Source organism: Brachycentrus maculatus, unplaced genomic scaffold, assembly GCF_059751285.1.
Source record: "Brachycentrus maculatus isolate JH-2025_06_01 unplaced genomic scaffold, ASM5975128v1 h1tg000847l, whole genome shotgun sequence".
Lineage (NCBI taxonomy): Eukaryota > Metazoa > Arthropoda > Insecta > Trichoptera > Brachycentridae > Brachycentrus > Brachycentrus maculatus.
The window spans coordinates 123,439-150,964 of NW_028281574.1; the positions used below are offsets into that span (position 1 = coordinate 123,439).

The window sequence follows — 27,526 nt, forward strand, 5'->3', positions numbered from 1 at the left end:
TCTTTTTTTTATACGACGGTAGATGGATTTCATTTAGCCTTTTTAAGTGATCACTTGCGTAACATACGAGTAAACCACTTTTTCCATTATTGTACATCATTGTATTCATTTTTGGAAAACGTGTATATCCAATATGGATGTACGAAGAAGCCAATTAAGCAAACACATTATTTATTAAAAATGTTCAAATGACAAATATTAATATACATATTATCCGTTGGCGTCGTCTAAAAAATTCACTTTCTGAATAAATAATTTCAAAAATTGTAAATAATGACACCTTTTTAATAGATTTATATTATCCACTGACACTTCGTGATAGAATTGCATTTTTAATATGTTATTAGATTAAAACCAATATTTTTAGCTTTTCCACTTTATTTTTATTTGACCAGCGACCGGGTTTCGTCGTTATCGACACCAGTCTGATGATGTCGGTAACGACGAAACCCGGTCGCTGGTCAAATAAAAATAAAGTGGAAAAGCTAAAAATATTGGTTTTAATCTAATAATATATTAATAATGACACCTTTTTATTCTTATTTTTAATATGAGTACGTAAAACTAGTTTTCTCGAACTCAAAACTAGTTTTTATTTTCTCAACGTTTTTAGAGAGAAAATTCATATTTCTTTTCGTATATTATGTATTTTTTTCGATTATGTATACTTTAAAACATCATTGCAATGTCAGCAAGTTGCGAAGGCAAAAATATTCTTACGTTTCGTTTGAAAAGGGTCACGGAAAGTTTAGACTTTTGAATGTCAATCTCAATGATAAATTTACTAAAATTTAGTTACCCTCTGCTAGCTTCGCGTCCAAACTTTTGTGATTGACTATTATTCTTTGGAATTCTTCTGATATTGAATTATTTAAAAAAAACCGTTTGATTAAACTAAAGTTATATTATTTTTTGACATCTCAACATAAATGAAGTAGAATATAAAAATCTGGGTATTTACGGGGCTTAGGACCATCATAGACTGGTTTAAGTGATCACTTTACACATGTATAACATTCAACAATTCTACCCATGATTGACAACCACATTACTCAAATTCTTGGAACTTTTGTATACAATATACAGTTCAATCTCGAATCATGTGTCTCTCTTCTCGTATACAATATATATGTAGTTCAATCTCAAAACATAGTACTTAAATCACTTAAATTTCTCTAAATACATCTGTGGAAATATGAAAGAAGCTTTCAATTGAGCAGAAATTCTTTGATTTGTATGTGTGGTCCGAATCCTGGATTATAATCACATACATAAGAAACGCCAGAAATATCCTTTAAATTTTTTTTATTTTAGCTTATGATTTGACCAGTTAATTTATTTGCAACATGTTGAGTTGTTGAGTGTGCTAAAATACATGTTCACAAATCTCGATTATCTCCAATTTAAGGAGTATTTTTTATAATATTTAATTTAAATAATATAAAAAAATAACATAAAAGATAATCCAGATATGAGAACAAGTATTTGGACACATTCAAAATTTTATAACCTAAAGTTAAGTTTTTATTGATTTGGCGTTTAATTTGTAGAATTCCATTTTAATTTATGTTTTAATTTTTAAACAAACACAGATTTCTTGAGTCTACTAAGTTGTATTTTATTAAAAAAAAAACACATAAAAATTAATATTGTGACAATTGTTTCGCCTAGTTATGGCAAACATTTGTTTGAAAATGCCATTTCTAGGCAAAACAATTGTCACAATATTAATTTTAGTAGACACAAGAAATCTGTATTTGATATAAAAATTAATACATGAAATAAAGTTAAGTAAACTAAGTGTAACGTAATGTTAAGTAACCTTTCCAGATTGCATTTTGTCTCAACTAGTTTTAAGAGAGTTAAGTTGGATCCATTAGATTATATGGGTAAGAATATTGCATACTTTTTATAACTAGGTTGAAATGTTTTCAGAAGTATTACTTTATATTAAGTATGCACCAAACTTTTACTTACAAAAGTTCAAATTAGACAATGTTAACTCCAGCTCTACACTCTACAATGTGCAACAAATGAAAATATTTAATATACTACTTTAATATCTCTCAACAAACTTAACTTTTAATAAATATGAGTTTATTTATTGATTTGGCGTTTAATTTGTAGAACTCCATTTTAATTTATGTATTAATTTTAAATCAAACACAGATTTTTTGAGTCTACTAAGTTGTATTTTATTAAAAAGAATAAATGAAATATTATATTGTGACAATTGTTTTGCCTTGTTAGGGCACTATCAAACGAATGTGAAGATCAAATGGACTACGGTCCTTATGTAGCTATACAATTCTAAGTGACAGTTTTAACACGTGCAGCAACAATTTATGAGAGACAACAGTAGCTAATGGGGGACGTAGGTATGTACCCTTTTAATTATTCAATATTATTTTTTATGTGTTTTTGTTAATAAAATACAACTTAGTAGACTCAAAAAATCTGTGTTTTAAAACTAATACATAAATATGTGTTTTGTAAATACGTTAACCCCTTGTAGAAAAACTTTTGTAATATATTCGTAACATTTTTGGGCGTGTCCAAATCCTTGTTCACAAATGTAGGTGTCTCCACATGTAATGTAGGATACAACATTTTGAGTGTGTCCAAATACTTGTTCACAAAATCTGGATTATCTCCAATTACAGGAGTTATTTTCATATTATTTTTTGACATCTCATCAAAAATTGATAGAGAAAAATTAGAAGATTCAGTCGATTTATTCAATGAAGTAAAAAAACACGAAAACATTGTAAATAAAAAAAGGTTTTCGGATCAAAGAAGATATGGAAATCTAAGAACTAGTGGTAAAATTAAAGATAAAAGTCCATGTAAGATTTGTGAAAAATTAAATAAGGGAACTCGATATCACCCTGAAGTAACGTGCTGGTTTAGAACAAAGGAGGATGATAAGTTTAATAATAAAAATACTATCAGACATGTAAACAATTCAGTTATAGAAGCTAAGTTAAATGAAACCGATCAAAAAAACGAATAGTAACACCATTAATAAATGTCAAACTATTACTAAATGATCAAATTGAAATATTTGGAATTTACGATTCAGGTTCAAATGTTTCTCTAATAAATTCTAAGTTATTAAAACTAAAAGGAAAAGGAAACAATATGAATGAAGCAGATTTAGTAACAATTAATGGTGTTAAAAAGACAAACGGTTTGACGACTTTGAAAATAAAAATATTTGAATTGGAAAAAAACGTTGATGTATATATTATTGATGAAGAAAATTTCAAATATGATTTTTTGATAGGATTAGATATGATAATAAAATTTAAACTAATCCAAAATGAAGACTTAAAAATAACACAAAGACAATGCTTGAAAAATGAAAATAAAAAGAAAGTAGAAAAAATTTCTACAAAATATAAAATTAAAAATAGTGAATTTAAAAATACAGAAAATAACAACAGCAAGGAATGCAAAATAAATTATAATGAACATGTAAAAGAAGAAGATTTTGAAATAAAAATAAATCATTTAAATCAATTACAAAAATCTAAAATAAATGAACTAATTTGCAAATATAAATCCGTTTTTGCAAAAGACAAATATGATATCGGCACTGTTAGTGGATACGAAGCGAGGATAGACTTACTAGTAGACAGATATTGCAGTAAGAGGCCTTACAGATGTACTGTAGAAGATAAAAAGGACTTCCATATTCTTCTTCATCTTTGATGAGATGTCAAAAAAAAAAAATAAATAAATAAAATAAAATAATAATAATAATAATAATAATGTAGGATAAATGTAGGAGTTTTTTTAATATGATTAAATATCAACATATATGATGTCTATGGAAGTCTGGGTATTTACAGACTTACATATTCTTTTTTATCTGTTTAAAGATTTTTTTTTTATTCATTTAATATATTTACATTTTTATTTATAACATAATCCATTTGAATCATTTATATATATGGAGAACTTTTATATTTCGATTCGCTGTGCCTCTCCATAAAAGAGTCTGTGCTCTTGTGCTTGGAAAGGGACTTACACTCGTGGTTTAATGTTATATAATAAAAGATATAATAGTTTTTTTTTTAAGATTTAAATGTACAGAGCTTTAATTTTTTTCTTCAGGATTTTTATATCATCAATTTTTTTTTATTTCTTTAGGGAGTTTATTGAAATGTTTGATTGCCAAATATTTGAAGTTTTGTTGAAATTGATTGGTGTTGCATTTTGGAGTAGAAAAATCGTTTGAGAATCTCGATTTTAAATTTTTTGTTAAATTTAAATAGTTGTCACCCTTTAGTATTGGAAAAACTGCCTTTTGACTTTTGAAGATGACTTTTTACCTTTCGCAAGGATTTGTTCTTTGCAAATAATCATCGCTTCTTCCACATTCATGCATCTCCTCATACATACCCACCAATTATTCTGACCTAACCTAACGTAACCTGAATCCTTTTAAGTATTTGAAATACTTGATCGTGCCAAGTTTTCTTCGGTCAACCTTTGCTCCTGTTTTCAACTGTATTTCGCCTCATGAATTAATTATTCTTCATTGTTTTATTTTTCTTTTTTCACCAAATCAATAACGCTCAGACTTGTTTTCATTCCTTATTTTACCATTCAAACATCTATCATACATTGTTTTGTCGCACATTCGTCTGAGAGATCATACTTGATTGCATTCAGTTTACTTGCATCCTTCTCTTGCCAACTCCATGCTTTATTACTATACCTAAGTATTGGCACCCGGACTCCGTTGTATATTGATTTCGTTGATACAATTTTATTTGATATAAATAATTTGAGTGAACCATTTACTCTGTTCCCATCATTATTTGGATTTTTATTTCTCTTTATTGAAAAATATAATCATTTTAATAATATATAAAGTCATCTTCATCACCACTTCAATTTGTATTGAAGATAATGAGAACATCTGTAGTTCTCAAAACAAGTCGTGAATACATTAATGAATTGAAAAGTGGTATGATACAAGTTTTTATATTATTTTATCTTTATGAATAAGAGAGTTTTTTTTCTTATTAAATGTTTATTTATTTCTCGTTAATTGTGTTTATTTTATAACAATGAATTTCATAATCTATATAGTATTAATGATAACTTGATGGAACAATTTACAATGAAATTTGTATAACGTAATATTGTGGAACGAATAATATTCCAGGAGAATGTACAAACAAAATATAATATTAACATATTTTTAACGCTGTTTGAATAATAATCCGAGCAGCGAACGAAAAAATATCTCTCAATTTCAATGAGATTATGTCAAAACAAACAAATTATTTTTAATTTCCATCGATGGCGAACATAATATTTACATTAATTGGTTTTAAATTACATGAAAAAAATCATCCTGTTGAATTTGTATGAATATGTGGTTTGATTTCTAATAGACCTGTAATCGAGAATGGGTAAAAATTATCTTTGAATAAATAAAAGTTCCAAAGGTATTATATATTTATATATGAATATATATATATATATATATATATATATATATATATATATATATATATATATATATATATATATATATATATATATATACATATATATATATATATATATATATATATATATATATATATATATATATATATATATATATATATATATATATATATATATATATATATATATATATTTATACATATATGACATACAATACATATATGAAATTTATATTTAAATAAACAAATAAATTATCTGACAGGGGTTTTCTGGGTAATTTCGCCATGTGTCGTTAATGATTGAAATAATTGAAAATTTAAAAGATGCACTAATGACGCATGGGTAGATTCATCATTGAATTGTGTCAAATTATCAAATATGCATGAAACAAAAGATAAAATAAAAATAAAACAGGCTTGAAACGCCCCAAAGATAAATCATGTATTTTAATTATTTTATTTTTACGTTACTGATGCTCATAAATTTGATTAATTGATCGTTTACAAGGGTTTCTCATAGACGACGGTTGATTGGTTAAATGAGAATTTTTGTGTCGCAAAAATCGACAATTCTACTGAGCGTCTTCGGGGCGATAATTTTTTTAAAGAAACTCCTAAAGGTGATCCAAATATTATTAAAAATATCCATAAATTTGAAAAACAATGTTATAGTGTATTTAAAAAAAAAAATCGATTTGTGAGAGTATTAAAATATTTCATTAAATTAACTACACCAAAACTTTATTTGAAAAATAATCACAAAATGATTTTCTAACAAAAACCATTACAAAATATTTTATTTATAAAACATCGGAATATTAAGATGTATATTTAATATATCTCATTTATTTATTATGATTTTTTATTTACATATTTTCTGCAGTCAATATTAAAAAAGAGAGAAATATTTATAACAATTTATTCGTATAATACAATAAAATACGTATTGTTGAAATCATATAAGTTATTATTTAGTACAATATCATACATATGTAATGTGAAATTTGTTATATTTGGCAGGAAAGTGCTTGGAATATTTTTTATTTACATTTTTCCTTAAATTATATAGTTTGTCTATAATATTTACATAAAAAAACACTTTGTCAAAGATGTCACTCACGAAACCGCAGTCAGGTTGAATACATACAATAAAATTAAAAACATTTAAAAATAACTGTAAATTTATTTGCTTGAATATCTTTTATATATTTGTGCCTACTCTTAAATTAGGGTTGAGCTTCGAAAATTTTATTATATTCTTCACAATTCAATATCTATGCATACGTATATTTTTAAATAGTTTTTTTGGTATCACTTGCACCTTGCACACATAAAAGTGTTATTGTATTTTTTTAAATTAGTTTAAAACAGTCACATTTTTTTTCACAGTATAAAAATTCCAGTCGTATAGTTTTTTTATAGTAAATTTATTACAGTGTCTTACGCCACAAATCATCGCAACGAAACTAAAAACACTTCTTTAATTTAAAAAAAACACCATAATTTTTAACCTACTATTTTCAATGAAAATATTGATATTTCAAATAACTATTGAGATTTTCGTAGCAGAATCTGCGAGCCAACATGAAAAATGCTGCAACATTTAAATTCAATCATTTATTGATTTCCCATTTGAATTTTGGAAGAACATAATGATTTAGATATAAAAATAAAACAATTGTAAAAAACTTTTTTTTACTATACATAATTTATACTTGAAGCTCTAACTTTGTGATTTTCCATTTTGTAACTTAAATGTAACTTGGTTTTAAAATCACTTCAAATAGTTTATTGTGACTTAATTAAAATCCACCGGTTTTTGATAAATACTATCATTAGTAGTAGAGAAACCGGTAGACATTATAATTAAGTTATAATAAAATATTTAAAGTGACTTTAAAACACAGTTGCATTTTAATTTTTTTTTTTTTTTAGTTTATTAATACAAATACGACAAGTTATGAGAACTACAGATGCTCTCTTCATCTTAAAACTTATCGTATCAACATTTATATGAATGTACTCAAAAGTGGTCTTGTACAAGTGTTTTGTTTTTATTATTTTTCTTTTTGTACCCCTAGCTACGCCCAATGGCGCACATTCGATAGGGTACTAGATCATAAAGAAACTGTGTGATCGTTAAACACATTAAAGAAAGATGATAAGCCGGTCAAGGGTCATACTATATAAATATTACTGCGAAAAATCATGTACATTTATTTCACAGCACGGTAGCCAAACGTGCTGACCTGGCATTTGTTTCAAGACTGTAATTTATTTTAATACCTCATATTTGAGACTGCTGTAAAGTATTAGAATTGAGATTCGACAAGATGTTATCACATTACCATAGTTGTAACTTGTAAGTTAAGAGGGTTGATAAAAATATCATATATATTCTTGATTAAAAAATAATAATTTTATTCAATACAAATGATGGGATACGCATTATTTTCCCCGAAAAAATGTATTTTGGGCATAATGGATACAAATTTTTCCATTTAATTTCCATAAATTGTAAGATTTTTCGTTGAAATTAATTTGAATAACATTTTTATATAAAAGTTGTTATTGCCAAAATGAAAGATATCCCAATAATAGTGTTTGAACAAAAAACATCGTGATATTATTTGGATGAAAAAGGCTCTGAATTATTAACTTGCCTTAAGTACTGCCCCAGGGATAGGGATTAATGGATCAAAATGCGAATGCTCATCTTTGTTTCCTATTTCCCCTAATGTATTCGGACGCTCAAATAAACATGCTTGTTTACGCAGATAAAAGATGAACTAACTACTAAACAAAGTGAAATAATTCACTGAAAATTTCGTGGCAGCAAGCCAAAGTATGTCGAAGTATTTATATAATTTCTAATAGGTAGAATAATAAATTAGGGTTTCTGGGAAACCAATTTACCATCAGAAAACTTTTTGGGTTTGACTGTAAAGCGTAAATTCGCAGTTTTGAGAGAATGCCGAGCATTTTTTAGACATACCAAGAGTATTTAACCTGTTAGGTGCCTTGAGCGAGTTAAACAAATGATTTTAAGTACCAATTTGAGTAATCTTAAATATGAAACAGATGAGTATTGAGATGATGTGTAAAAACTGTTTATATCAAAAATCGATAGCATTAACTATCCATTTTAAACCTCAACGAACATATTAATGCGTAAAGATAAACTTGAATACAGGGTTATCAGTTTTTTTAGCATCGAACCTTGCGAACCGAAAACTAAAAACACTTTGAAAAAAATTACAGTTTTAAAATAATCGTTTAAACTTTTCATTTAACGATTTATTTAAACACATTTAAATATGCTTTTAAATGTATCATATACTTAATTAATAAATGTTTCCATTGTGTAGTGTTAAGTCTACCATGCTAAAGGTCCCGAGTAATATTCCCAGGGGGGTCAAAATACATATAAGTAATTTTTCAAACAAATGATTATTTAAAATAAGCATGGACTGGCACTTGTATTGTAAGATCAATCACCTTACTATCATAAAAAATGGTCATTTTAATATTGGTTTATTTGATGCAGTGCTTATCTTATTGATGTTTCGTTATAATGTTTATTTATTATCACCACGGATTGGTATTTGATGCGCAGAGCTAATCTCATTTCCTTCATTGTATATTTGCCGATCAAGATAACGCTGCATGGAGTAACTTTTGCATTATTAAGAGCAGATAAGGGTAAGAAGAATGTTGTCATATTTTCTGTGATAAGACGTGATAACCCTGAAAGTTTTTGTTCTGCTTTTCTGGGTGTACGGCTGCACTCTGTATATATTTAGTAAGTCTTCTGAATATTCTTTGAATATATGTAGACAAAAGAGATAAATTTAATTTGTTTTACTTTCGATTGAAAAAAACTGGCAACCCACCGAGATCAGCCATACAATACCACCGGCACTAAAAGGGTTAACCTCACTCATCGATTTTGTTGATAAGTAAGCAAAAGAGTAAAGAAGTTGCTTGCGAAGGATTAATTGAGTTTGGTTGGTCAGCTTCTACTAGTAAATTAGATGGAATATCGATCTCAATAATTAAATAAACAAGTTCAATTATGGTGTATTATTTTTTTTATCACATGGTGATTAGAAGTGCTCTAGTCTAGGTATCCAAGCTGTCAGACAAGGTTCTCATCACACCCTGACAGGGACACGCTGCTGTGACTTGTGCTGCGGCGTAATCACCCACCCTGGCGTCACACCCTTAGCTCTTCCATGGTGACATTAGACTTGGCGTTCAACTGGGTGTTCTTCTTGGTCAGGGTTCCAGTGTTGATCATCTGGATGCTGTGGGCGGACAGCAGAGGCTGGTTCTCTGGGAGCTGGTTAGACGTCAGGGTATTTATGTTTCCTTTTCCTATTTTGGGCGGCGGAGGGGCTCTGGGCAGGGTAGCTACGTTGTTCTGGGGCAAATCAGCGAATTCCGGGGGCGGAAGTTGGTGGTGAGAATGCGTATGGTGGTGCGCCAAAATCGTAGCTGGGTCGTTTTTTAAACTGGTTTGAAAATTTAAAGCACTTTCTATGTCTCCACATATGTTATTGGGCATTTGTCCATTTTCGGATCTTTTTTTAGTAGTTTGAGATCCGTTGGAATGTCCTTCGTGGCCGTTCAATCTTGTTTTGTCTCTCTGGTAGTAGACTCCGGCAAAAATGAGGACGTTTAGGATAAGCAAAGAGCAGCCTATTGCAATGGTAACACTGAGCGCCGTAGAGTATGCGGCAAAGCCATCTTCAGGTGTCGAGGAAGTGGATCCTAAGCCATTGTACTCGTCGTTTCTTCCAGTATCTGGTATATCTTGAACTGGACTGAGAGTTACGGGTGTCTTCTCAATGGTCTTGCCATGATTGGGGAATGTGATGTTGAGGAATGGAATTGACGGTACTTTGGGTACGTCGACAGCAGGAGCCACGTGCGTGAGGTCAGTAGGAGGAATCCTACCCGAGGGTCCTGGGATCCTGGGCTGCTGCAGATGAGGGTCATCATTGTCGAGCTGATGGTGTTCCTGAGGCACATCGGCGCCTCCAGGACGATGAAGATCCGGCACCAAATTTAGCCAAAATGATAACCTGAAGAAAAAAAAAGATTAAATACAAAAAAAAAATGTAAATAAAATAATGGCTTTTAACCCCTGGCTTGTTGTGTATATAACCCTCAAACAAGTGTGATGATCTCTGTTACGACGAAAACTGGTCACTGGTTAAATAAAATATAAGCATAGAAAAAAATACATAATTTTTGCTTTATCACACTGATTTTTTCACTGAAGGTATTTTAATGAGCAGTTTATCGAATTTTTTGTTGTGCTTGAGGTAAACCAGTATTTAGGCCCGTTCTCATTCGTTGTTTTATTATACTTTAAAAAGCTGTTGTTTTATTATACCTTAGTAAGTTGTTGTTTTATTATATTATTGAAGTAGAGAGAACTCATATTAAATAACTGATAAATTTTTACCTATGCGCTCTGTAGTGGTTTTTCAGCTTTGGTTTTGTATCTAAGTTCAGAAATTTCTTGTGAACTGCTTCATATGCTGTCCATTCGATATTCTTGAATCTATTTCTTTCACCTCTTAGTCCATGTAAATCAGCATCTTGTGGTTCATTCGGATTCCTGAAAAAAAAACTTTTTAGTAATTCGGAAAACAGAGAAAATGATTTTTTACCTCGAAACCATAATGAAATCATATTTAATAAGTAGTGCGTGTAAGACCTTGGCTCTTAATGCATGTTTGTTCTGCAACCCCTAGTGCATGTTGGTCCTCGGGTCGACCAAAACCACATGTGATAAACATTTTGTGTAGTTGTAAGTGAGTGAATAGTGCTATGGTGGTGACGGGTAGTATTTTTTGCATGCTGTTGTATTGATTGTCCTGACGAAGAGATGGGTATGTCTCGAAACCGGTAGAAATAAAAATTTCGGTGAGTTGTTATATATTAAAATTACGATTTTTTTGTTTAAAAAAATGAAAGTATGAAGAAGTCGTCTGAAACATTTGGAGACTCGTTTTTTTTATGTTTATTTTTTCACAATTTATATCAGTCAAAAATATAAAAGAAATATCAAGACTTAAGAAACTTTTTGAAAAACCCTGTAAATGTCCAGATTCCTTTGTACTTCATCTATGTTGAGATGAAAAAAAAGTATTTATTTAATTTACGATACCAAATGTAAGAACTCAGCATTTCATTAATTCAAAATAGCTTTAAATACGTAAAACCTACTCGAGCGATTTATAGCGGAAAACTTTCAATTTAAAAAGCTTTATCAATTTCCTATTATTTCTGCTTGATCGTTCAATTTTCATTACATCGAGGTCACTACGCGAGTCTTAAAAAAATTACAAAGCAAAAAAGGCCCGTGGAAATCTAAATAACTTTTTTCGCTAGTTTTCGTCCTTCACTTTAATGGGTTATTAATGAAGCACGTAGCCTTCAAACAATATTATCCCCAGACAATTGTTTTCAAAAAACGAGCTACAACCTATGATTTTAATTATTGTTATATAAGTTTGTCGAATCTTACTTTATCCGAGAAACATTTTTTTCTTCATTTCTTGCAAATTAGGTAATCATCACTCCCGTTTTCCGCAGGGATAGGGAGAGATAATAGAACGCTACACCACTCTTTATTTGGAAACATTCATTGCCTCTTTCATATTCATGCATCTCCTCATAAATATCCGCTGATTATTTCAAAACTTGACCTGACCGCTTTCAAGTTATTCACATACTTGATAATGCCAAGTTTTTTGCTGTCTTCCTTTGCTCCGATTTCCAACTGCATCCGTCTTAAATTTTTACCGTTCTTTCCTATCTATCACTATCCAAACTATCCCAACACACCTTTCTTAATTATATCCATAATGCCTATCCCAGCCTTATATCCTTTCGTTATTCACCGCACCTATTAGTCTATTGCATTTCGACATCTTTAAGCCTTCGTTTGCATTTCAACTCTTCCTTTCCTTACATTAAAATTAGTACCAGGACTCTACGGTGTACTCGTAGATTGGCTTTTGCAGTAAAATTTTTAATGTGACTGATTTCAGTTCATCGTTTTTTTTTCTCATCATTCACTCTCTTTTCTATATCTTTAAAAATCTTTACCTCCCTAAAAAACGTTCTTCCCAAAAACAGAAAATCATCAACCTGTTTCATAATTTTGTAATTAATAATGATTTGATTCAAATATCTGTTTTTGAATATCAAATTTTCTTCTTCATCTAACCCTTATCCGAATCCAATGATTGCTGCAGTGTTATCTTAATCGTTACTTACATGAAGGCAAGGGATCAATCCTGCGCTTCAGGGACGAGCCCAGAGTACTATTAAATAAATTTTATTGTGTAAAATCACTAATATTTATTTAAACCCCCACCTCATGGAAATCAAACCCGGAACCTCCAGTACAGTAGCTCAAACTCGCTAACCATTACACCACAGAGGCGAAAATTTTTTAAATAATTAGTTTGATTAGAACAATGGTTTTCAGAAAAATTGTATAAATCACTTGTGTTCGGGAGAGTACTATTCTCTCGAAATAAAAAGTTTAAAAAAAATAGTGTCTGAAATATAAAAAAATATACATATTTCACAAGTAAAATATTAACTCTACAAAAATGTCATTTTTCAGTATCAACTTTCAAACAGTTTAAACATAAAAGTTTAAAGATGATGTATTTTTAAAGCTGACAATATACTCGTACTTTGCAGTGTCACCTTGTAACGTAGCAAGAAGTTCAGCGATGCAATCACACATAAAATGTTAGTACACATTATTATACCGTCTAGAAAGCTCGTTGTCTGACGTCTATTTCCACCCATAAAGCTCAATTTCTCTTGTTATCGAGTCCAATTCTCCAGATAGGTCATGCAATATAGCCTGACCAGCCCTTGCGCGAGTGTATTGGAGACGTTGCGGCAGAGTTTCCTCAGAGCGTGTTTAATAAATTCCGTCAAAGTAAATTTATGTCAAAGTCCATTAACGTGTCGTTTTTTAATAAGCTCATGTTCCTTTTAATGATAAATTCCGATGATGTATACGATCGAAACAAATATATATTTAAAGTTTTGAAAAATCACTTAAGTTCTTAATTTATTATAATTAAGCTTCATTTATTGTTTTGGCATTGACTTTGTGGAAAGACACGACGAAATTGATAAATTGATCAGTTTATATTTGGGCTTTGACGATGGAAACACAGCTTTCGAAATTAGTTGTTACAATAAAAATTTAGTAAGTGGTAAAAAAACAAGTGTTTTTCTTTTATTATTTAATAACTAAGCTTGATGAAAAATGGCGTTCTTTTTCTACCCCATATCCAAACTCAATGGTGCAAAAGGCACTGTATCAAAGCAACATTGTCTTGATCGTCATTTGGAAAAAGTTATAAGTAATTGAAAAAATAATGAATTTAAACTAAAACTTTGATTTTTAACACTATTATTTTTGGTACTTTTTACAACCAGTTTCGTAAAGCACCTTGACATCATTACGGTTGGATATGTACAAAATTTAGTACATATCCATTCCTACCAGGTGATAAAAGTGTTTGTCGAAACCGGTTGGAAAAATATACAAAATGCGGTTAAAAACCAAGTTCATTTTAAAAAGTTAAATGATATTCATTTGTATTATTTTAAGAAATAAAATATTACATTACCTTATATTTACGATTATATTGCATTTCTCAAAAAAAACTGGTTTTCAATGTTCATAGACTATTTAAATGACATGTATTTGTAATACTTTATAATTTCAAGACTGATACAGAATTTCCTTTCTTTTTCCTTTAAAGTTGTAAGTAAAGTAGACCAAAATTGTAACCCGTATTTGATGCAACGTAGTTTAGTCTTTCGTTAAGTAAAATAAAAAAACGGCGGTAATAGGATTTGTCACCATTCACCCTCTCCCATGTTGTGGGGGATGCTTGTAACAATTCTAGAATAAATAAAACGGACAACCCTTGACAATTTGTTGGCCCATTCAGTGGTGAAGTTTTGCGGATTGGGAAGAAATTGGCTTTTCAACCAGAGGTCATTTGTTATTCCTTGTTTGTTTTTCGAGACACGCCATAGTTTGAGAAGTGAATTATTAGGTGTAATTTCGGAATTGAGGAAAGAAACCCCCACAGAGATCCGGATTATTTTATAAAGGTTTTCCCAATCAAATTATGTAGCTCTTGTTATATTGCCAAGGGTAGAAATTAGAAATAATAAACAATTGTTTCGTAATAAATCATCATAATTTATATTATTTATATGTGATATTCGACTGTGCATTGAATTGGCGTTTAGAATTAGATTCCAGAATGTAAAGTCAATTGAAAAAAAAACATCAAAAGCTAAAAAGATTTTTCTACTTTTATTTTACTGACCAGTGAACGGGTTCCATCGTTACCGACATCATCAGACTGGCGATGTCGATAACAATTTAATCTAATCACTACTCTGTGAAATAAATCTGGAATAAGCAGTTATTGTTATATAAAATGCAGTTAACTAAGAACTGTCACTAAAAAAAAAATAATTTATTAGAAAGTCAACTTGTAAAAGTTATTTTTTTCTTCTTAGATTGGCGGAAAACATAAAGTGATTTCATTCTTAAACGTAAGTTGAAAATCAATTTTAATTTTACTTCTAAAATACTACTATTTCATCTAATCTTTTGTAACTGATGCTTTCCGCGTCATTAACGAAAATCGAAACACGTGTCACAATAGATTTGAAAGAAATGGTGGTTTGTATTTATTAAATAAAATTTTAACAAAAAATTGATGTGTTATTTTTTTTATAAATTGTTAGAACGTAAATGTTAAATCAATCAATAATGAAACGCGTATCATTAAAAATTTTGTATGAATAGAGGAAGGAAAAAAATATATCAGGTTAAAGTCTCTAGGTCGGAAGCTTTAAGTTCGAGCCAAACTCTGTCACAACTTGATTCCTGTTTTGAAACACAAAGCCTTTAAGACTTATCCGAAAAAAACATTTATATTTTCACAATATTTATTAATTTCATTTATTTGTAAGAATATTTTTGAACAAGGGAAGCTCATTAAAAATTCAATTTGATGTGGATCATCTACCTAGTTTTGAGAAAATAAGGATAAAATTTTATAGGAACAATGATTTTCGAAATTTTCTCTTGAAATTCATTTCACTAAGTAAAAAATTGACAAAGCGAAACAAAATACCCAGTAAATGAGAATCGATTTCCTAATGCAATTAATTTCAGAATATCTCATCCGTGAAATTTCTGTTTGAATTTATATTTCAGAAAAACTGAAGATGTAAGGAAATTTTCCATTACGCTGGCTACGGTATTTTTATTATATTTTTTAGTTGGAAATCCACTAAGGATCCATTTAAAAGTTGTCAGCAGGTAGATAAGAGATGATGCCTTTATATTAAATTGGAAATCGATCTGTAGTTCTTAATCTATATTGACATTTTTTTAAAAAGCAAATATCTCTCATTCATTTGACATTTAAAAGATATTGAATGGTAAAATATAAATATACAGAGCGGTAATTTTTTAATTTTGAATAAAAAAGTATTGTTTTTCGAATTTCTAGTATTTTATTTTTATTATGAATATACATATATGATTGTGTATGCTTGTGTGTATATCTTTTTCATTAAATACAAATAAGAAATTGTCATATATTTATACTAATAAATAAAAATTATAAATTCATGTAATGCTTCTGATAGTTATATGTAATTCGATAAAATATTTTGTATCCAGCTAAATTTTAATAGTACCAAATGTTTTTCTTCTTCATACTTTTTATAAAAAAAAATTATTTAAAACTTAAGACTTTATGCACAGTGAAATGGTCTTAAGCGATAAAATACTGGAAATTTGTAGTTTGGAAAGATGTTTTTCTAAAATTAAAAATATTACTGATAAATCAAACAATTGATTTAAAATTTTATATCGTTTTACGTTTAACTAAAGATTTTAGGTTTACCAATAATAATTTCATTTACAAAATTTGTTTTATTTTTTATTTAGAGTCCAATAAAAGAGTATACAGACTAAATCAGACAACTAGTTCAACCCCTATAACTTTGTATTGTGACGTGATCAGAAACTTAATAAAATATTCGGAACAAACCAAAAAAAGGTGATCTTGGTCAAATCTAGACCCAATAAGAGGGTAAAAAGGGTGGTTTATTTTACCCTTTATAAAAATGTAAAATTCAATTAAAAACATCTTACCCAGTCCTTGCAAAATTACTCCAATAAAGCATGGTGGCTTCAGAGAGCAAGGCTTCCCCTTTGGTATAGTTTCTGGGGAAGTGCGCTAGTGGGCCTGATGAAATTGGGGCTCCAAATAAATAGGGTAGCTCTTCTCCATGCACACAGCCCTGTCTCTGTAAAAAATGAAATTGCTGATTTAGTACATACTTAGAATTTAAATCAATCAAAAAGGCAAGTGAAATCGGTGGATACTAAATAAGAAACAATAGGAAAATAATGATATTTGTTTTTAGTTTTACTAAGTAAATACCACAATCTCTTAAAATATTTTGTGATACGTTTTTCGATGCATTCCGCATCATTTAACTGCCGAATCAATTAATGGAAAATAAATACATAAAATAAATATGCGGAATTTAATTTATTACAACTTAAGGAAGTCGATATGTTAACAACATTTTGAGTGTATCCAAATACTTGTTCACATAATCTGGACTATCTCCAATTATTGGAGTTACTCTCATATAATTTTTTGGCATCTCATCAAAGATGAAAAGAATTATCTTTTCAACTTTGATGAGATGTCGAAAATTATATGAGGGTAACTCCTGTAGTTGGAGATAGTCCAGATTTTGTGAACAAGTATTTGGATACACTCAAAATGTTGTAAATAAATTATCTGGTCAAATTATAAGCTTAAATATTAAAAATGAAAAAGGTATTTTTTGGCGTTTCTCGTGTGTGTGATTATAATCCAGGATTCGGACCTCACAAACTAATAAAAAAGTTTCTGCTCAGTAAAAAGCTTCTTTTCATCTCACCAATAGATGTCTCTAGCGAAGTTCTAGTGATTCAAGTATAATGTTTCAAAATTGGTTCATATATATAGAACTTCCAAGAATTTGAGTTATGTGGTTGTCAATAATGGGTAGAATTGGTGAATGTTACACGTGTGTAAAGTGATCACTTAAACCAGCTTATGACGGTCGTAAGCCACGTAAATGCCCAGACTTCCATATTCTTCTTCATCTTTGATGAGATGTCAAAAAATGATACGAAGCCAATATGTTTTTACAAGTTATGAATTTTAACTTTTATAAAATTATTCGTTCAACTATCGTTTATATATTTTATTTCTTTTTGAACAATTTTAAGATTATAACTATATGTACTCACTAGGTTTTTTCTGCGATGACGGCGAACAATACTTTTTAAAAAATATTTTCTTTAAATATTTGTTTACGATGCCATCATGGGTGACATGGCCGAATGATACGATCTATTTTAAATCTGCGCATCTCCGTTATTCAATTTTAATAGCTCGTTTATACGGTCTCGTTAATTGATAACGTTTCAGATAATTAAAGCTGATTAAACAGCTTTATTACGTAATATTCAAAGATGCTTTGACCAAACGAGGTTTGTGTTTTTGGTTTATGAATGTTTTTATAAAATGTGTTTTTGGTGATTTGAGTATTTTTGCCGGGAGGGGTTTTCTTATAAATTGTGTGAGTTATACTTAAATGCATGAGTATTTTTTTAGCAAATAATTGTTTGATTGTCATGAATTGTAGTTTATTGAATATATCGTCTATCTGTCTCTGAAATCGAATTATTATTTTAAATATAAGTCCATATTCTACCATTATCTATGTAAAGATATCGAAAAATCTTGAAAATGGTAGTAATAAAAAATCAATTTCTTCACTTTAGTACTATTAATTATACCAAGGGTTGACCAAACACAATATGTCAACAGCAACAACAACAAAAAACATTGTTTAAATCATGTCAATACGGACATTTGAATAATGGTAATGTTTTTTACGTAAGCGAATGTTTGCTTTATTTTTTTAAAAAATCAGTCCCTGAAATAAATTAACGCGGCTTGAAATGAATCCAAAGGCTTTCAGATTCAAATCGGAATTGTCAATATTTTCATTTTTGAGATATCAATCCGCTTGTGAATTTGAAAAATAATTTCGTTCATTTATTCACAAAACCGCCGAAATGCTCGTACATTTTCAGAGAAGTATTATGTACATATTTCTGTTCAGGAATATATGTGTGACGGTTATCGTGCGATGATTTACAATTGAAAACGTATGCAAAAAAAAAATCTGAATTTTGTCGATGGATATACATTTATGTATTCAATTATTCAGGTAATTTAAATATTAAAATACAAAAAAATTAAAAAATATACTGAGGATAGTATTCAAATCTCAAAATATAAAAATTATTAAATTTTAAATAAAACACATTAAAATTACTATTTACGATATCATTTTAAAATCAAATACAAACGAACGGTTAATTTTTTTTTTTACACAATTACATGTATGTTGTACATGCATGTAAAACGTTTTGAAATAAACAGCTGCTTTCTCAAGACTAACTTAACCTGAATTTGATTTAAATTTATTATATAGCCTTGAAGTTGCTGTTTGCTTTGAAACCAATTATTGACATAATATTTTTTTTAAGAGGACAAATTGTGATTAAAAGACAACGTTATTTTTTGAATTACGAAGTGAAGAATTATATTTAATTTTTACATACTAAACTATCAACAATAAACAAAGAATCCCTCTCCAAGCACAAGAGCTAGTCTCCTTTTTTTAGAAAGAAACAGCGTAAAATTATATGAAAAGATATGTTGAAAGTAGAAATGTCTTGAATGAATAAAAGTATATTATTTTATCGTAACTTTATTAAATAAATACATTTGAAAAAGTAGTTATTGAGATGGGAAAATAGAAGTCTGGGTAGTTATTATAAGTTTAAATGTTTTCTCTACAATCTTAATATTTAATACACATCTTTGTTATTCTCTTCACAATTTAACACAAAAACCTATATTTTTTCTCCTCATCTGTGTTTCAACAATACCACGGTTTTTTCAACGTCTAGGTCGAATTTTTACAAAGTTTTTCCATTCAATATCATATCGAACTTGACGTTTTGTTTATCATTAAAAACATTTAAAGAACTTTCGTTTATTGACAATGATATAATTTGTATAACTAACAAAGAAATAAGACTGAAAAACAATCGTGACGATTTTTTTATCCGTATATCGGCCATTAATAATTGATTCTTACGTCGACAATCTTTATTTTATTGAATAGGTTAAACCATCACTTTATCAATTTTATTGGCAGGCATTTGGTGCTTTGTTGAAATCTATCTTAGTTATCGTAACCATAGAAAGAAAAGTCATAGATCATAGTTGAACGTTTAATTACGTAGATTTGTCACATTACATAGAAGACCGCACGCACGTTACATTGTATTAAACTATATATGAATGTTCGAGAGTTAGAGGATAGTTGTCTTTGGCAACTTGAATGACCGAAACTTTTCACATTAATGCTAACCCACATCCTATAATTATATAATAGGTCAAGTAAGTACCGTTTGAGCATAAACAAAATGAACTGTTAAGATATTATTGTTGATGTATTTTAAATTTTGTCCGCTTCCGTAGTGTAATGGTCAGCACGCTCGGCTTCCGTTCTGGAGGTCCCGGGTTCGATTCCCAAGGGGGGTAAAATAAATATAAGTGATTTTTCACTGTCATATTTATTCAATATTACCCTGGACTGGTATCTGAAGCGGAGGGCTGATCACCTTTCCTTCATGTGTAAACGATCAAGATAACACTGCGTTTATATGACGCAGTGCCCTATGCACCATTGGGGTGCGGATAAGGGTTTATTATTATTATTATTATTTTAAATTTGTGAGCCCCGAGAGATCAATGTCTTTTATGTTTGGCTATGCATTATATTAAATAACTTATGATTTTCTAACTGATGGTCATATTTTTACGCACTGCGCAAATAAAAAAATAGATAATCCGTTATTTTTTACAAAATATTTGAAAAAAAATTACTTTACCTCAGTTAAGGTGAATTTAAATATTAAAATCTTGTGTTTTTAAATGACTTTATCCCTGTGTTAAAAGTGCTTCCAGTGGGTATGAAACGATAACGAACAACCGAATTGAATCAAGAAATCTGACACTATACCCAAAATGAAGTAAATCTTGGACTCACATTAATGTTTTGTCCAAGCATCAACAGTGAACCTTTTAATTCCACAGCGAAGCGCCGTTTGGGTAATATTTTACGAAAATGTTAAAACATACATTGTGTAAAATTATAATTATGATTATTTATATTGTCTGTCTCCATAGTGAAGGAGTAAGAACATTTGTCTACCGTATTGAATGTCCTGGGTTTGATTCGCAGGGAATCTAAAATAAATCCACTCTAAAATTTATTTCATAGGTTAACTTCATTAATAAAAATTAACATATCATCAATTCAATGTAGTGCCCTATGCACATTTAGGTCACCTGACTTGTCTTATATAACATAAAGGTATCGGATTAAGTAATTTTTCTACTTTTTTTTAATAAATGATTTTATGGTATACTTATCATTCAGTGTGTGTGTTTTTTTTTAAAGAGTATGAGGTATATTTTTTCTACTATATTTCATATCCTTAAAAAAATATCTAATTATTCTTAATGCCGATAGTCAATGTGTGTGTTTCATTTAACAAAAAAGAGTGTGAAGTTTATTTATTTTTCACTGTATTTCATATCTTTGAATCTTTGAAAATCAAATTTTTCTTTTTACCGATAGTCAATGTCTGTGTTTTATTTTACAAAAAAATGAATGGCATATTTTTCTCTATTTCACACCATTTAAATAATTCTAAATATTTCTTATACTGTTAGATAATGTGTATATTTAAAAAATAACATGGTTTAGAATTCTTTTTGTTATATTTCACACCTTTTAAAAAATCAAAGTGTTTTTTTTTTAAATTTAACACTTGAATATACCACTTTAATGAGTTTTATTTATATATACGACTAGTTTTGAAAACATACAGATGTTTTCATCTTCTGGTAAAAATTAAAACTTGTGTTTATAATTAGTGTGGTATATGTTTTTCACTGTATTTCATACCTTTAACTTTTTTTAATCATTCTGTATACCGATAGACATGCTACGACCAAAGGGTGAGTACACATCGCAGCAGCGAGAAGCGACCGAATAGCGAAACTGTGATATTTCTAACTTTACCCCTAACTCCCATTACACTACCAATTGTAATTAAGAAAAGTATTATTACCAGTATTTATATGTACTGTAATTACCAGAAAGCAATCTAGGGCACTAGAATTGCGAAAATGATTATGGAGATTGTAGCAAAATAAATTAAAGCACTGCGAAATACAATTTCAACGGTATGTTAATGCTTAAAAATGATGTTTATAACGCAATTTTTAATATAAATGAGCTTTTTTTAGAATTGAAACGCACAATAAATTGTAAATAATTACAAAAAAGCAGGAATTGCTACGATGAATAAGTAATTTTATTGTTATGTATTGTTTTGCCCAAAACTTTAATATAATAGGTTTTTTTTTTCCCAGTCCGTACCCTTACGGTAAATCAGGTACCTAAGGGGGTTAAAACAAAATATATTTAATTTATTTAGTGTAAAATTGATCTAATGATGGAATGGTTATTTTAAACCCGGAAAGTCATCAACTAGAATTTTTAAGCGGTATTACAAAACGTGAACGATGAACAATGAAGGAGAGCGTTGTATGATTTATTTAAATTATAGAATTTCGGGCATATTTATGAAATTACATAAGTCTTGATTACGCCAGGTAAAATGGTTATTAGAAAAAAAAAACAATATTTGCACAATCGTAATAAAAAATTGAAAAATTAAGAAAAATTTTCAGTTTTTTTTTTCGAAATAAATATAGAAATTTTGAAATATTATGACATTCCAAAATATGTTTTTACAAAGGTAATGTTTTAATACGCAAATTGTACTGTTATATCGTAGTCATACAGGAGAAAGTGACCAAGTGCATTGTTTTACAAAAACGTGATCATTGACTATTTGATATATTACTAGCCTAATATTGCCCTGAAAAAATCCCAAAGGATTTTAAACTTGGAAATATAATATATTGACTTGTTAAAAATGACTAACTGCATTAGTGTTTATTTTCTTTCCAAGCAATAGTGAATTAAATGGCCCTCCTGAACAATTTACGTTTTGGTAGTTGGTCACTTTCTCCTGTACGACTACGATATGTTAATAAATATCGTTTCTTATAAATTTTCGATACAAAATGAATACTTTCTCGGGAATTTTATCATTTCTTTTCACAAAAAAGGCGTGTTATAAATTCCAATGAATGTTTAAAACAGCATTAGCGCAGCGCACATTTTATCACGAATATTCCGTTCGTACAGAGTGAATGAGTGGGTAGTTTTTTCGAATTTCAAATCATATTTTAATGGGGTTGTAGTGTCAAAGGGTAAGTAAAATATGCAAACTTGCATTATGACTTTCGCACTAACAAGTTACTGGGAAAGCTACAAAGGAAAAGCTTCCAAAGTATAACAAAGAGGGTGGGTAATTTCAAGTAAAAAATCATGAAAAATAACGTCATAACACGGATTTGCTAGTTTCACATGTTATTGCTACTGTAATGTTCACAAAGAAATTAAACTACTTTTCTTTTTTTTATCATAAGCTTTATATTTTGAACATGTGACGTACAAATATCCAAAATGTAATACCCGTTACCAATTTCTGGGTGAATTAATTTCAACAGGAATCAAATTTTCATTGGTTTTAACTTAAAAATTATAAACGCAAAATACAATACATTGTAAAATTAAAATAAGTTTGGAGTTAGACCAATCGATACTTCACAATTAGTAAGCAAATATTTGAAAGAATTTTATTTTATAAAATTCAATTTTATAACGAAGAAAAAGTGTTAACATGCAAGTTTTAATAATTTACTGTCCAATGCAACACATTCTATTTTTTTAGCATATAAACAAAAAATACAGTTAAATTAAACTTATGTTCGATAGTGAATAAAACATTAATTAGCTTTAACTATATAAAATGAACAATTTAATTGTAAACAGTGTATATATCCATGTCTATAAAAACTCATTCATCATCAAGATTCACTTATTATTTATTTGTGAAAATGTGAACCATTTGTTTTTATTTAAATAAAATTAAATTAATGTTCGATATTGATAACAACAAAAATTGGGTTAAACTGCAAGAAAAGCATTAATTAAAAATTACAGTGTAAACACTGTGAATTTAATATTCAAGTCATTGTAATTCATTTTCAAGTTTAACTTTTTACTTATTTGTTAGAATATATACAAAATGTGAGGGTTTATAAGGTTTGTTTTTGTGTTAGTTAAATGACTCTTAACTTAAATAAAAAAATAATATTCGGACAAATAGTATATCTGATATTTAAAAAAATATAAAAACTGTTTTTTCCTTAAAAATAGTATTTTAAAACTTGACACCTTTTTCAAAATGAAAATAAATAAAACCAACCTGCGGATAGTCCCCAAACTTGGTTTGGTAGTCGAACACGTACAGATAGGAGTTCCTTCTAAGGGCTGAATGGAGATCTGCAGTGTGCACTACTGGAGCCACTACTTGCGCATCACTAAGAGCTTCCAAAGTTTCATCCCTGGAAATAAAAAAAATATACAAAATTGTAAAATTATGAAAAAAAAATTGGTCGAAGAAAATAACTTATATTGTCGCAAAATTTTACTTCCTGTCTTGATATTTATATTATAATTTTTGGAGGATAATTTGTTTAGTGAGATAAATATGCAATTTTATAAAAAAAAAAGTTTCTGTTTTTAAAAATAAAATAAAAAATTAGTGGACTCTAAAAATCAGTACTTGATTTTAACATTAAATACATAAATTAAAATGGAGTTGTATAAACTAAACGCCAAAACTACACATAAAAAACTAAAACTTTTTTTTTCCACCACTTTTATTTTTCGTACTTTTTCCAACTGGTTTTGACCAGAATTTTGTTATCTTTAAGAATCGATATGCCTTTTTTTAAAAAGTATAAAGCCCAAGTACATTTTATTCGCTGCTATACCCTCTTTTCTATCTACTATAACTCCTTCATTTACTTTCCCATATATCAGTTAGGTCCTCCATGCTAAAGTTTTTTAGTTCACGTCAATTATTCCTTATAATTATAATTTACAATAATATTTATTTCCAGCTTGACTGGTGTAGGGCGGATGCAATACTCAGTCAGAAATAATCAAAACTGCGTCGTATTATAAATTCAATAAAAAGTAAAAAAATAAACAAAATAAAAGAGAAATGTTGTGAATAAATGGCGATATTTGAAAAATACTTCTCATTTTTTTCAAGAATTTAGCGAAGCTTTAATTCATATTATTTTGTGACATCTCAACATAGATGAAGAAGAATATGTAAGTTTGAACATTAATTAACCAACGACCATCATTAGTTGGTTTAAGTGATCACTTTACACACGTGTAACATTCATCAACTCTACCCATGATTGACAACCACACTACTCAAATTCTTGGAACTTCTATTTATATATCTATAGATTCGAAACTAAGTGCTTGAATTCAGTAAAATTTCATTAGAGAAATCTATAGTTGAGATAAAAGAAGCTATTTATTTTCCATATTCTTCATATTTATTGAGAAAATAACTTCTTATTGGAAATAATCAGATTTGTGAACAAATATTAAGACACACTCCTAATTTTGCAGCTTTAATTTAACGTTTTTGATTCAGAATCCTATTTTCGCCGCGTAGCACTGGTTGAGAACCGCTGGTATATACTAGAACGAGAATTGGTATCTTAGCCAAACCAGTGAAACGTGATATGTGGTTACTCTTAGTCGTCCAAGGATATTCCTGGAATAACGGATATCCTAATAGTCTCGGATATCCATGGCCGTCTTTAATATCACTTCCAGTCTTGAAAAACCTTGGCAGACGTGTATATGTACTCGCAGTACCTACCCTTGGTTATTCGAACCTCGCTTATGGTGCCATTTTGCAGTAAAGGCGTTGGCACAGAGCTATGTTACATGCTGTACTGGAAAGGTAGGAAGAGTCACAATATTAAAGTGGTTTACTTTAGAATTTTACAACCCTTAAGTGTAGGGATGCGAGGGAGTGCTCTAAAACCATTATTACCTCTAACGAACAATATTAGGTATGTGCTTTGTAGAATAATAAATGAAATAATGAAAATGCAATTAAAAGTTAAATTATATTGATAAAAAGCTGGTCATAAGATGGTTGAATTATTGCTATTTTGAAACATAGATGAAGAAAAGCAAGTTTTTTTGAAAAGTCTGGTTATTTAGCTAGCGACCCGTCATAAACTAGTTTATATGATCCCTTTGCACACGCGTAACATTCACAAATATATCCATGATTGACAACCGAATTACAATTTTTTTAAACTCACACATATACCATACATATCATGGCGTTTTATGCTTGAGTCTACGGGAGTCATCTAAATTTGGTTTGAAAGAGCTTTTATTAAGCACAGACCCTTTTATTTAGATGTATCCAAGATCCTGACAGGCTTATTTTACAAATTGGAGTCACATAAAAATCAGGATCGGTGATCAATTAACCAGGCTATGACTGATCGTAAGCCCTGTAAATACCTTAACATCCATATTCTTATTCGTAAATGTTGAGATTTCATTTGAATTAATTAACTAAACATCACGCCGCTCCCCCGTATGAGTAAGCAAAAAGAGAATCGAACGCCACACTAGTCTTGCAAACAATCTTTGCCTCTTCCACGTTCATGGATCTTCTCATACATTCTTCCCGATTTCTAATAATGATTTTTACTATTTTTTTTGGTCATTTAAGCTACGTTCTTATTTGTATTTTTAAATCTTGTTTTTATATTTAATACAATGTTAATACCATTTGCACATATGCAAGGGATTGGAAACTTCAATTTTAAGCTTAAAATCAACATAAGTTAAAAAATCATTCACCTAAGTAATTTCACTGCTAACATAGAATCAATGAATTGTATAAACTCATGCCTCTAGCGAGATAGCGAATGTTTTTTCTAGAATTTTCACTCGTGAATTACATGAAATTAAAGCAACTTTAAACATAAAGAGTAAATCCACTCACGAGTAGGCATAGGCTATGAAACATCAAAAAGTTGAAGCCTGAGTAGGGTCACGATAAGCGGTGTTGCATAAGGCGTAGCTAGATTTCAGAGTCACTTGGACGTTAGGTAATTAAAAAAAAATATATAAAAATATATAAACTAATAAGAACGTCCGTTGCGACATAATAGGTAAGAAATCACAATTTGTATTCAAATGTAAACTTGTAAAAAATCTATTTGTTTAGCTATACGAGTTTATATTGAAGACGGGGAATTTAGTTTTCGTTCAAGATAGTTTCTATGGATGTCTGGAAATTATCGCCTAGTATGTACTCTGAAACGCCGAAATAATACACGAAGAAAATAATATTCCTTTAATGTTTATATAGCTTTGTGTGTAGCAACGTGCTCGTCCCAATTTCGCTAAAATATTCGAAACGTGGTAGAAGTAATGTATTCTAATATATGTAAGTATCTGCGCGTTTTTATTTGTTTGTAAGAGCAACGCACCGCCCGGTAATGGGCCAAAACTTTTACCTCACGCTGTTTTCAATATTTATCTCAGAGATAAATGTGTGGTTTTATTACGTGGGAATTCTTTGAGAGGAAAAAAATCAATACCGCGCCAATTACCTCCTACGCTCACTTTTACGAAGGAATATAAACAATGTGCCCATGGACTGTAATGAACGATTCCACAAACTAAATAGAAAAAATTCACAATATCAATATTTTTAGTGTTCAAATGTTTTTGTTCAAATCTGGGTTTTGTCCACTTAGAAGATATCT

The 27,526-nt window shown here is 29.3% G+C and overlaps 1 protein-coding gene across 1 annotated transcript in view; it reads right to left on the reverse strand.

The window, feature by feature from the left end:
* Positions 1–9,221: 9,221 nt before the first annotated feature.
* Positions 9,222–27,526, reverse strand: part of LOC148300057 (neuroligin-4, X-linked-like) — a gene marked incomplete at its 5' end in the record, with an annotated part of 100,433 nt that continues 82,128 nt past the window's right edge. The window contains 4 exons of the mRNA XM_088275329.1: positions 9,222–10,555; positions 10,942–11,097; positions 16,714–16,868; positions 24,121–24,259. Of these exons, the coding sequence (XP_088131455.1) occupies positions 9,685–10,555; positions 10,942–11,097; positions 16,714–16,868; positions 24,121–24,259 (1,321 nt within the window). The remainder of the gene's footprint in view (positions 10,556–10,941; positions 11,098–16,713; positions 16,869–24,120; positions 24,260–27,526) is intronic.